Source organism: Vespa velutina, chromosome 2 (genome assembly GCF_912470025.1).
Source record: "Vespa velutina chromosome 2, iVesVel2.1, whole genome shotgun sequence".
Lineage (NCBI taxonomy): Eukaryota > Metazoa > Arthropoda > Insecta > Hymenoptera > Vespidae > Vespa > Vespa velutina.
The window spans coordinates 10,034,442-10,047,579 of record NC_062189.1 but is presented as its reverse complement, the minus strand read 5'-3'; the positions used below and the strand labels follow the sequence as shown (position 1 = coordinate 10,047,579).

The 13,138-nt window shown below is 29.4% G+C and overlaps 1 protein-coding gene across 5 annotated transcripts; it reads left to right on the top strand.

Annotated features, from left to right (window-relative positions):
* Window positions 1–553: 553 nt before the first annotated feature.
* On the top strand, window positions 554–13,090 carry LOC124947281 (carnitine O-palmitoyltransferase 1, liver isoform). 5 transcript variants are annotated; one of them, XM_047489233.1, is made up of 17 exons: window positions 554–974; window positions 1,371–1,426; window positions 6,005–6,179; window positions 6,240–6,376; window positions 6,497–6,773; window positions 7,036–7,359; window positions 7,448–7,647; window positions 7,785–7,989; window positions 8,096–8,203; window positions 8,288–8,313; window positions 8,696–8,761; window positions 9,883–9,945; window positions 10,253–10,367; window positions 10,451–10,720; window positions 10,794–10,943; window positions 11,019–11,228; window positions 11,328–13,090. In XM_047489233.1, exons 3-17 carry the CDS (start codon window positions 6,039–6,041, stop codon window positions 11,430–11,432), a joined length of 2,397 nt encoding a protein of 798 aa, XP_047345189.1. In that variant the 5' UTR covers window positions 554–974; window positions 1,371–1,426; window positions 6,005–6,038; the 3' UTR covers window positions 11,433–13,090. The 5 variants fall into 5 exon arrangements, with proteins under 5 accessions (XP_047345189.1, XP_047345188.1, XP_047345191.1 ...); XM_047489232.1 differs by lacking the exon at window positions 1,371–1,426; XM_047489234.1 differs by lacking the exons at window positions 554–974; window positions 1,371–1,426 and adding an exon at window positions 5,371–5,515.
* The last annotated feature ends 48 nt before the right edge of the window (window positions 13,091–13,138 follow it).

Here is a 13,138-nt window from a genome sequence, read left to right as displayed (position 1 = left end):
AAAAGCGTAACAAAACCCCGCACGTAACTTTCATAATACTGTAGAAGTGCATTATATCTTGAATAACGTGTTCATCAAAAGTTAAAGCCACTAAAGGGAATATGTGTAATTGCTTCAATAATATATGCTCGTAATGACTAGGAACAATATATGACAAGACCTCATTCCTATTGTATTCTTTTCATTTTCAATATTAGTATTAATAATAATAATAATAATACAATTAATATTATAAGAATTCCTTACGCTAATATACAACTATTTAATCTTACATAAATAAATATAGAACATTGACAATATGTGTAGATATTCGTATATATATTTAGAGATTGTAACAATTTTCCTTATCTACATTCAATCTGCGCTGAACGCATACTTAACGCCTATATAATAAAAACGAAATATTTCGACTTGATAATTATTGCGCAAGTACATTTAGAACCCGTAAAATACAGCCCTGCGTTTAGGATCACACATCTATATATATATATACTTGGAATGTAAACGACAGAGTTTCGTGACGACTGAAAAGCACTGAAGTAACTTTGTAGGTGTGTGATTAGCATGGCACACGCATGTGTACGGAAGTGTAGGCGTATACTCATCAGGTGCAAATCGTGCATTTTCGTAACTGTTCGGCACTCGTTCAGCGTTCTTCGGCGCTCGCTCACATCGCGTTCAGTGGCGTTCAGTGGCATTCAGTATTGCACGGCGTTTGGTTATGCGTAGCGTTACTTTGGTGTCTATAGTATTGTGTACAGTCGACTTTCCAACGTGTATTTTAAAAAAACAAAATCGTCGAGAAATTTATATTTTTTGTAAAGAAACATTTCTTGGATAATTTTCATTACCAAACTTCGAATTTATTAAAAATGGTGATTTTTTCATGATTCAATCAGCGATACATATCAATCGTCTTTGTATGAAGAAAAAGAGAGGTCATCGTTGCATTCGTCTTTGCGTTTATTCGTTCGGTAAGTATAACTTCCGAGTTTGTTCGTCGTCACAGAAAGAGGGGGGAAAGAAAAAGGAGAAAGAGAGAGAAAGAGTGAATGGGTGAGTGAGTGAGAGAGAGAGAGAGAGAGAGAGAGAGAAAAAGAGAAAGAGAACAAGAACGGGGACGACATGAAACAGCGTGTCTAATATTAGAAAGACCGTGTTAATTTTTTTGAAACACGCTCATCTGAACAAAAACGATGTACGACGTGCTTATTGCTGTCGTGTCGTCTTTTCTCGACGAGAGCAAAACGGCAACCAATAGGAAGTGGTCTTCCTTCGCGCCGTTATTTCTCCCTTCATGTTCCATTTCTGTTCATTTTATCTTTTCAAGTAGGAAAATGTTCGTAAAAATTATGCCTGATTTTCTTTAGGATTGGTACTTAGTGATCTACTGTATGAGATGAAAATGGCTCTTCGTTGTAGCATGGTACAATCATATTTTTTATTTATCAGCTAAATAATAAATATTTATTAAATGTATTTTTCGTATTAGTGTAATTATATTTTTTCGTTTCTTGTTTGCTTGTTATTATTGCTCTTGCTGCCATTGCCACATCATTCATTTTTTCGTCGACAAACTACTTTTTTAGATGATGCTAAAGAAAAGAAACAGTCATTCCTCGATCGATTAATCAATTCTCTTTCACAATTCTCGGTCAAACAATAACACAAAGCTTTTACCCAACTCTTTTTGTAATTTTCCTAGTCTCTCACGATTTAAGTCAAATTACAGAAATAAGACAACGTTTATTTTTATTAACCGTTAATATTCCTCAAGTACGAATTATTGTAACTAAATATGTACATAAATTTTATTACGAACTCATCATAGTGAAAACAGTAAAAATGTGATGAAAAATTGAGAATTTTACGTTACAGTTATAAAGACTCTAATTTATTCGAACGTTGACCCGGCCGCCATATTGAATAGAAGTTAATGCATGTGACAAATAAAAAATCACTTCCTTTGGAACATACTATATGTTACAAAAAGACGCACCTGAATATTCAATGATAGAATATAAAATAAACCAGGTATTCTTTTACAGAATAAGTATGATCAATGTAGTTCATAATAATGCTTAATATATGAAATATTCCTATAGAAAAATTTGATCTCAATCGGAATTTCTTCGGCATATCAAATATTAAATCTTAATTTAAAATTTAACATTTGTCGATTTTGTTGTTATTCGTATAACCGACGACATAGCGTAATTAAATCAAAAACTTTTAAAGGATTATCTACCGATAGTGAATATCTATTGACCAAGTACCAAAGCCCAACACTGTCCGTGTTTTTAATATTAATCCGATAATCGTGGCTTATATTTTTCAACAATGGATTATTATTTATCCCATATAGTACTTACATACAAATGTAAGTGGAAGCCTCTAAAATATTCTATATTCACATTTTGGCTATCTATAGTTACCTCTTGTTACTTCTATATAGTAGGACTCATTCTTCCTGACCACCAAGAGGATGATTTGAAATTGTTATTAATAATCGTTAATTCTTCGTCATATCGAAACAACCTATACAGTATTAAATTATTTGTAGTAATCTTTGTACATGTCCGCGGAATCTCATTCTCCCGAAGTATGCTCTGAAACCAATAATTCTGTCTTTGATTCACATATTGCTAATCAAACCGCTCCACTCAGCGATCGAAATACATATATGAGTTCAATCCTCAATGAATTGTAAATATTAGCCGACTAACAGGTTGTCAAACTAATCTATTGTATAAACAGTAAAATGAATACTCTTATTTAATCATAAGATATAATAATTTATAATTATAAGCTTATAATAATGAAAATCTTACTATCTACAAAAATTGCTCAGTCAACATATTAATATTATCATTAAGGTCGAAAGTAATGTGAAAGCTGAAGCAATGCCATTTGAATTTCTCTCGTCTTGGACTTTGCTACGTTGGACAGACATTCAACGCATCAGAATGCTGATATGCATACATAAGTATGCATACGATTTACTTATTTATTCTATATTCTACACAAAGCAATCGCTCAATTCGTTTTATCGATAACACAAGTCGTAAATAGAAATTAATTAATTGATCGCTCATTCGTTCGGGAGATTGACCTAATTAAATAATATTAAATAATATTAAATAATATTATCTATCCTGCCGATAGGTCAATAATATTGTGTCTATACGGTCAATAGGCCAGTTAGAAAATCCTGGACTTACCATTTCAAATTGTGGAACGACGAATGTTCTCGCGACCCCCGAAAAAGCGCGATTTATTTCAAATCATTTCTTTATCTTCATAGTTGAACAAATTACAGATCTAAAAGATTTTTTTAATTTAACCGTAAGAGTGTGACACGATTGCACTATGTCGAAAAGTACCAATGCATCGGCCCAGGTATTCAATACAAATGATGGTGCATCTCTTGACACTTTTCATCATGAAAGCATCGCGCGATCTCGTTTGTTATTTTTTCAACGATTAATATGAGACGTTTAGCTATTACGCTAATGGACCTCCAATTTAAAGAACCATATGCTCTTCGACTACATCACTATCTCAGTCGCATCAATAACTCTTATAAATAAAATTTTATAAACATGAGATATAACGAATTCCTACCTACAGTTTCGAGAACTTCCTTTTCAGTATTTCGAAGCTAGTAGTCCCTAATTTATACTAGTTTTAATGCTAATGTCGATTGATTATATTTTTATTTTTTAATTATTTTGTTATGTATTTAGCACATTTAACGATTCATTAGTCATAATTGTTTTCTTTTTTCCGAATCTTTTTCTCTATTTCTAAAAGAGGAAACAAAATGAATCAAATCTCGACGAATCTCGAAGAATACGAAAGACTTCGTTGAAAAGATTAGCAATTATCGCGCAAGCTATACACGATATTATATCGATAACGATATATGTACAAACAAAAAATATGAAACACGTGCTTGATCCACTTTAACTCTTTTAGTATGGTCGTATAGATTGATCATTGTACATTGCGAAATAATATTATGATACGGCATTGGTTCTTTTCCAGTGAAAGACACATGTCTCAATCATATTTTGCTAAAAAGAAATAAAGTATAGTTCTACGTTAGCTTTTTTATCATTTAGAATTTTCCGATTCAACGATGTAGACAAGTAATGCAATATTCTTATCGATATATCACAAATACATATAATGCATATGTCATATATCGATAAGAATAAAAATAATACTGAACGTTACAACGATTATATTTATACATGCATACATACATAAATAATCGGATTGCGAATAATGAGTTGAACAAGTGAATCATTTGATTCTATTATTTGAAAAAATGAACATAAAATATATTCTCTTTATCGTAATCTTTAAAAGATCAAATAAGAAGCAAATATTAAGATTCTTTTTTGGCTATTTTAATTCACATAAGATGAACATGTTGTTAATTTTAACGAAAGAAAGAGAGAGATCCTGGCGAAGTAAAAATCGAGTGAGCGTTGTCCATTTGTTGCATGTTGATAAATATTATACGGATTACAAATCATAAGCATATTTTCGTTTATCGTCAATATACATAGTTTTGCTTGGCGGTTCGAGAACGTTGTTATCGTAATGTAAACTTGCTCGAGGTTAGGGATTAGTTTCGTACGAACTTTCACTCGTTTCTCGTGGAAAGTCGTAAGGTTATCCCGCATATGGATACTTTCAGACGAGGTTGAGATATGAATTCAAATCATGCGTAGTTATTCGAATTGAAGCTCATTTTTTTATGCAATTCAAATGTTTATCTTTTAAATGAACATCTCGAATGATCATTGAGATTGAAATGTTTGACGAAGAAAAGTAGTCAGTATTTTAATTTTGATCATATTTTGCGCCAACGAGAGCAAGATGTAATTACTATATGCAATGTCATGTAATGCGTGTATGATTAATATATATGGATGTTAGCCACGTAGAGCGGTATGCGAGCATCGTATTTGATGTACACCCGGTATTACGTAACAGTTGATATGATCGGTGATGTCCATTATGTATCGTTCAATCGTGCTCTTTCGATAGTTTAGAATTTCGAAAATATTTTTCATTGACAATTCAACTTTTCTTAGCACTTTTTGTAATGTTTTACAGTATATAATACAATTGGTTATTCATTTAAATATGCTAAATTATGTTTCAATTATGATTCTTACCTTTTCTTATAAAACAAAACTATAGAAAAATACATGTCAGTTCGCAATAATATTTTATAGTTGTTTTTTTTATTTTGATCACGTTGAACGCGCCTTTTTTTTCAGCACTTGCGCGTGTACACGCATGCGCGTATACGCGCATGTGCCTCAATTTATAACAAAGAAGAGAGGGAGAAGGCGCGTTGGTTGGACGATGAAGTCTCGACCAAAGTTCAAGCTGCGTTGTCTCGATCACGAAACTCTGTCTTTAATCATCGAACACAGCCTTGATAATACAGGTGTTATTGCGGAGATACGAGTTCCGTTTCCTTTAATATAAACAGGTATCATTTACGTACCTGTTATTAAATACTTTCAAACTTTAAAAAGCAACATCTTTGTTCCAACGTAACCACTGAAATATCATCGTATTCATTTGAAACATCGAATTTGCTTTCGTCTATATCCTTCTATCTTTCAAATCATAAAAAAAAATACAATAAAATGATAAAACGCAACGCGTAACAGTATAGGAAACTATTTATGCATGACATTCTTGTTTACTAGCTTATTGTGCAATTTTCACAGCGCACACACACGCACGTATTCGCACACGCATATGTATACACGCGATCGTGTCCGCATGATAATTGCGACTTTAACTAAGGTCAACTGCTTCGTTTCCATCCACCCTGCATCTTCGTCCTCGATGCTGCAACTTCGCAATGGGCATTTGTCATGCAAAAATGCGAGCTTCCCTTAATAATAGTTTTCGTCAACACCATGATGTTGACGAAATTTTCTGATGCATTTATAAATTTTTTTTCTTTTAGATACAGTAATACAAGATAGAAAAGTAATACAAAAATGGCGGAAGCTCATTCAGCCGTCGCCTTCAGTTTTTCCATCACCCACGAAGGATGGGACGTGAATTTCGATCGAGAAGTGCTGAATCTCGTTTGGTTATCCGGTGTACGCTCCTGGAAGAAGAGATTCTTTAGATTTATGGTGAGCGGAAAAGAATGTGCGACAATCCGATAGTAACTAATTTATTTGTTTGTATTTTAGAATAACTTGAAAAGCGGTGTATATCCAGCATCTTTAGGAAGCCTCTGGCTTACCATAGGTATTGTTACTGCAATTCATTTCGCGGGCTACAAAGTTCCTTACGATCTCGTTGGAAAAGTTACACCATATCTTTCTGGGTAAGTTTAATAATTTGAATTCAAATTTCTTACTTTTGAGCAAAGTAATTAAAACAATAACAATTAGTTCGTTTACAAGTACCAACAAGGACCAACTTTTCCATTCTTAATCTTTTGTAGATCTTTAATACTCGCACATCTAGCTGGTTCGTTCATGATCGGTCTTCTCTTGTGGTTGGTCGTTATATATATGTTACGATATATACTAAAGCTGCTGTTGATCTACAAAGGCTGGATGTACGAATTAAGAGGCAAACAAAAAAAATTATCGAGAATGACACAGATATGGCTTCTTTTCGTAAAACTGCTGTCTGGTTGGCGCAAACCCATGCTTTACAGCTTTCAAGGTTCGCTGCCTCGTCTACCACTTCCTTCGGTAGAAGATACGATGAAACGGGTTAGATGTTTTTTTATTTTAATTATTAAATATTATTTAATTATTAAGTATTATCCATAAATAAAAAAACACAAAATAATAAAAAACGAAAGAGGTGATCTCGAATTGATGATTCGAGTTAAGAAAAAAGTAAAATGAAAAGAAAAAAAAAAAAAAAAAAAAGATGTCTTAAGATCTTCAAAATGGCTACTTAGTAGATTACAAGTAATAGTTCACAATTATTATTGTATAGTAAAATAATTTATTATGTATTTTTAAACAGTACCTCCGAAGCGTTAGGCCTCTACTGGACAATGAAAATTATACTCGTATGGAGAGATTAGCGAAGGAATTTCAAAATGGTATAGGCGTGAAACTTCAAAGATATTTAATACTTAAGTCTTGGTGGTCTACCAATTACGTATCTGATTGGTGGGAGGAATACGTTTATCTTCGAGGTAGATCGCCGCTTGTTATAAATTCAAATTTCTACGGAATAGATGCTATTCTTATGCATCCAACTACGAATCAAGCTGCACGTGCCGCCAGCACTATTCATTTTTGTTTACAATACAGACGGCTTATTGAGCGTCAACAACTTGAACCAGTTAGTACGATATTATAAAAAAATTAGTATATTGTATTTTTCGAATGACGATATACACCGAGAGAATTATATTTTTTCTGATTCCCAGATTTTACTGCAAGGTATAATTCCTTTATGTTCCTGGCAATATGAAAGATTATTTAATACCACAAGGCTTCCTGGTATTGAAACAGACAAAATAGTTCACTATCAAGATTCTAAACATATAGTTGTACATCACAAAGGAAGATATTTCAAAGTTCTTATTTATTACAAAAACAGGATTCTTTTACCATGTGAAATAGAAATGTAAGAGCGTCTTATATTCAAATAACAATCTAATATTATATATATTTTTATAATTCCTTATTTTTTGTTATTACTTTTTATAACAAAAATATCCTATACGAGATTTATTATAATCTATGAATGTTCATTACATATAGACAAATTCAACAAATTTTGAATGACAAATCTGAACCACCAGAAAGTGAAGAAAAATTAGCTGCACTGACAGCTGGAGAGAGGAAACCTTGGGCAGAAGTCAGAAATGAATATTTCACGAAAGGAATAAATAAAGTTTCCTTAGATATAATAGAAAAATCGGCATTCATTGTCGTTTTAGATGATTTTCCATACGAATACGATCCTGTAAGTAATTATAATTTTATCAAAGATAAACATAAATTAATACCTTAATATGAAACATTTAAAATATCTTCAATTAAATATTAATACAGTAATTTTCTATTTTTAGAAACATCCTGAAAAGTTAGATAATTATGGTCAAATTTTGTTACATGGTAAAGGCTATGATAGATGGTTCGATAAATCTTTTACTTTGTGTATTGGAAGTAATGGAAGGGTAAGAAATAAAGTCACAAACAAAAGTATTACTTACAAAATAATAAATGTAGCTATCTTAACTGCTGAATTACATATTTTACAGATCGGTTTTAACGCAGAACATTCTTGGTAAGTTTTTCTTTCATATAGAAAAATACATTAGGCACAAGTAATAATTTCTTGATAAACCGATCGTACCCAAATGACGATGAAAAAATTAAAACATTATCTATATTAATTGATTCATTTTTTGAATTTCTACTTTTTGTTATTATTTATTCCCTATTTAATGTTTCTTCATTCAATGTCTGATTGATTTCATACGTAACGTAGTTATTGTCTAATGAGTTTCATAGATCAAGGTGATAATAATTTAATTAAAGAATCGTTGAAACACAGAAATAATATATTATTTTCTTGCGATTGCATGAATATTTATAAAATTATATATGTATATTAGTAACTCTTCTTTTGAGATGTGTAAACAATAAGTAAACAATAAGTAATGCAGGGCAGATGCTGCGGTGATGTCACATTTATGGGAATTCTTAATATATGAAGAAGCCTGCAACCGAGAGTAAGAACCTTAATTCAAACTGAATGGTTTATAAGTCATTAAATTTCTTTATCATCTTCTCCTTCATCATTAAAAGCTTAGCATGATATGTTTATGTAGATTGTCGGTGTTGGTAATATTTTGCCTTGTATAAACTAAAGAAACTAGCTAAGTGTTAATCTTCATTTAAACAAAATGATGGAACGTTATATTTGACAAAATGTTACAGTGATAAACAGTAAAATATAATTTGTTACTGTACATACATTTATAAAGAATATTTCACTTGTCACCTAACTCTCTATTGCTTGTAATGATATTACAAAATATTAAAAGAAGAAATTATTGAATCCAAAAGAAACAAAATTCTGAGAACAAAAAATTTTATTCGAATCATTCTTTTTTCTTATTACATAATTATTATAACTTATGAAAATATGAATTTATCTATGCATGTGCATTTGTTGACCTTTACATTTTTACATTTTTGGACATCTTAATGAATGATTTGTTATATGATAGTAATATATACACAAACAAATATATGAAAGTATTTGTTTGTGTATATATTACTACCGCTCCAGAAATTATTTAAATGATTATCCATATCTAAAAATGTATCAAAATTAATAGAAATTATTTTAAACTCCTAGGATAGTCTTCTAGAATGATTATTTTACATCAAAACGCCTAAAATTTTGGACTGTTTCATTTTTTTCAAACATCACTCTTTCTTATTCAAAGTCAAAAAATTCATATCGTTAAATTCGTCTTTTAATAAATTACAACACTCTCGTAAGATAAATATATCAATACATTTAAAAAAAAAACATTAATCCTTGAAACTTTTAAACATTATATTGAAAACAATTTTGGTAATAGAATATTGTTCCTTTTAAATTAAACAATTTTGTACTAGACATTTTTTAATACTATCAAAAGCAACAGAGATATTTCAAATCTTTGAATTAAATAAAACACTCTGTATAATTTCCTAGCATGAAGGTTTAGAAGAACTTTGTATATATTTTTATTTCTTTGTTTCAGTTTATAAGGTATCACTGATGAGTACTTGATAGTAAAAGACCGATCCAAAAAATATATGTTAATTATTTATCCATATTTTGTCTTCTGCTTCATAGGGCTGATGCTCCTGTTATGGGATCTCTCTGGGAATATGTTATTGCTAATACTGTGGAGAAAGGGTAATTCTCTTTCCATGTTTGTATTTTATGCAAATTGCTAAATATGTAATAACACCTTAAGAAATTCATACATTTTATTGCACTTCCCACATAAAAAGTAAACTTGTAATTAACATGCTTACAACTTAATGCTTTAATAAAAAATTCTATACTGCTTTATCTCCTTTAAATATGTAATCATTATTATTCTGAAAGAATTATAACTGTAATTAATAGGTTGTAAAATATGACAATAATTATTGTGAAATAATTAAATTATAATTATTTCAATAATACTTTTTAGTTTTAACTACTATTTATCTATCAGATATAAAGAAGACGGAAGTAACAAAGGTACTCCAGAATTTATACCACCAACCCCTACTCGACTTCAATGGGATTTGTCTTCAGAATGTATTGAATGTATAAATCGTTCTAATGAGGTACTACTTTTACATTTATAAAAATCATGTGCAAACACATAGTCATGTGTGTAAAGATTATTAATTATTTTTTAAATTATTAGATTGTACAAAAATTAATAAATGACATTGAATTACGTATCTATGTACACGATGAATACGGTAAAGGTTTTATGAAAGCTAGTGCAATGTCACCAGATGCATATATACAAATGGCTTTACAACTAGCATATTATCGTGATGCTGGAAAGTTCAATCTCACTTACGAAGCTTCAATGACAAGACTATTTCGTGAAGGCAGAACAGAAACTGTTAGACCATGCACTATTGAATCTGCTGCATGGGTAAAGGCCATGGAAGATAAGAATGCAACGGTAACATAAATATAATAGTTCAAATCAATATTTAGTAAAAACAAAATATAAAAAACTGCCTTTTCCATTACAGTTAGATAACAAGTATAGATTACTACTAGCAGCAGGACAACAGCATCAAAAAAATTGTCAGGATGCTATGTGTGGCAAGGGTATAGATAGACATCTTTTCTGTTTATATGTAGTGTCTAAATATCTTGAAGTAGATTCTCCATTTTTGAAGGTATTTGGTAAAATATTTCAAAAACAATTTGAAACCAAAAAAGAAAATAGTTATAAAGAAAAGAAAATTATTTAGGAAGTCTTAAGCGAACCTTGGCGATTATCTACATCTCAAACTCCACATGGACAAACATCAAAATTGGACTTGAAGAAATACCCTGATTGTATCTCTGCTGGTGGTGGATTTGGTCCTGTTGCCGATGATGGTTATGGGGTTTCTTACATTATTGCTGGAGAAGATGTTATATTCTTTCATATCTCTAGTAAACGTAGCTCACTAGTAACGGTATATAATGGAAAAAGATTAGATTAATAATCAAACATGGATAAACTAGTTAAAAAATTATTTTCTAAATTTATTGTCATCATTATTTATTTTTTACAGGATGCTGCTAGATTTGCACGCCAAATAGAAAAGGCATTTGCTGATATGAAAAAATTGCTTTTAGAAAGGAAAAAAGTTCAACAGCACAAAAATGGCTCCACATAAAGAATTTAGTTATTGGTGCATTAGAAGGCTATGAAGCACATATCAAAAAATACTACAAACTATAACAAAATTCTTCCTATTATTTTGAGGAGTTTACATAAATACACACAAATTTGTACTCTTAATTATTTTTATATAAATAACTACTACAAACAAAATTTGGCAAAAACAAATCCAATATTGAGTATTTGTATAAAAAAAGGAAATATCTGTTATTTGCTATTTTTCAATAATTTGTTATATTTCTAAATCCAATATTGACATCAATAATATAAGATTTAATTTTAACTTTTCTATATGCATATATACAATTAGAAATAATAATGAAGAAATGTTGCGAATATAAAGAAGTAAAATTTTAAATTCATATCTTTTTGTATTGGTTTTTGTATATAACATTAGAAGAAAATATTCGCTATCTATCATATTTAACTACTAAATTATATTTACTAATACAGCTTCGGGTATCATTGGAAAAATGGAAAATCAAATAGTTATTCAATATATTTAAAATTTTGATATATATATATATATAATCGATGTTTTTATCACAATGACAATATACCTAAATTTAAGATTAAAATTTATTCTTTAAAAATAGTATCAATCAGATCAATTTTATACATATTATTATATTATCAAAATGATTAAGTATGCGTAAAGTATTAAAGGTGTTACGGTACGTCTTAACGCCAAATTTATAAACAATGCAATCGCATTTATATTGAAACTGCAAATATTAAATCTTTTATTTTCATATTTATTTGCATTAAATACTCACTTTGTTGATTGCAAAGCTACAGTTACAATATACTATTTTTATAGTGATTATCATAGCTATTGTATCAATATGTGACTGGCATATATAAATAATATTCAAACCTCAACTTATGGCTAGATTAAATCTGATTGAGAACTTTAGAATGTTTATTACTTGTACAAATGAGACGTTACGAATGCCTAAAATATTATGTAATCATATGAACTTTTAGTATAATTAAATATTTAAAAATGCCATAAACTAATATCTGCAACCTATCAATGCAAAATTTTATAATGTCTCATTTTATACTAGAAAGTTAATATAATTATATTTTCTTTAATACGTGTTTGTTAAAGGTATTGTTAGAGGTACTGGTGCTCTTAATTAAAAATATTTCAAATATTTCAACGTTTGTCAATGCAATTATTTTTATAATACTTTTAGTAAAAACTTTATGTAATCATCTATATACATCTAATTAAATACAAATCTTTGGTTATTACAAAATACTTTATATCTCAAAGAATATAAATCTTAAATAAACTACAGATTATTATTGTAATCTTTAACTATAATCAACTTTTAACAAAAGCATTACTTATGTTTTAATATGTATAAATACCATTTATGCTATTTAAATACTAAAATAATTTTAGAGATTTATCAATGCAATATAATTTAACAATTTTTATCATATTCATTTATGTAATCATATATTATCCTTTGTTGATATTTGTACAAAAATATGTAAAACTGGAGACATATTTGTAATATTAATATATAGCATAATAAATTTTACTAATAATATTATATTACATATATTCAATTTTGCTCTTATAATAATATAATTTATGCAATTGCAAAAAAAATACATGCTATAAGATATGTATCAATATATTGCATAGTTATTATTTCTTTCTATTTTTATCTTCTTTAGATATTT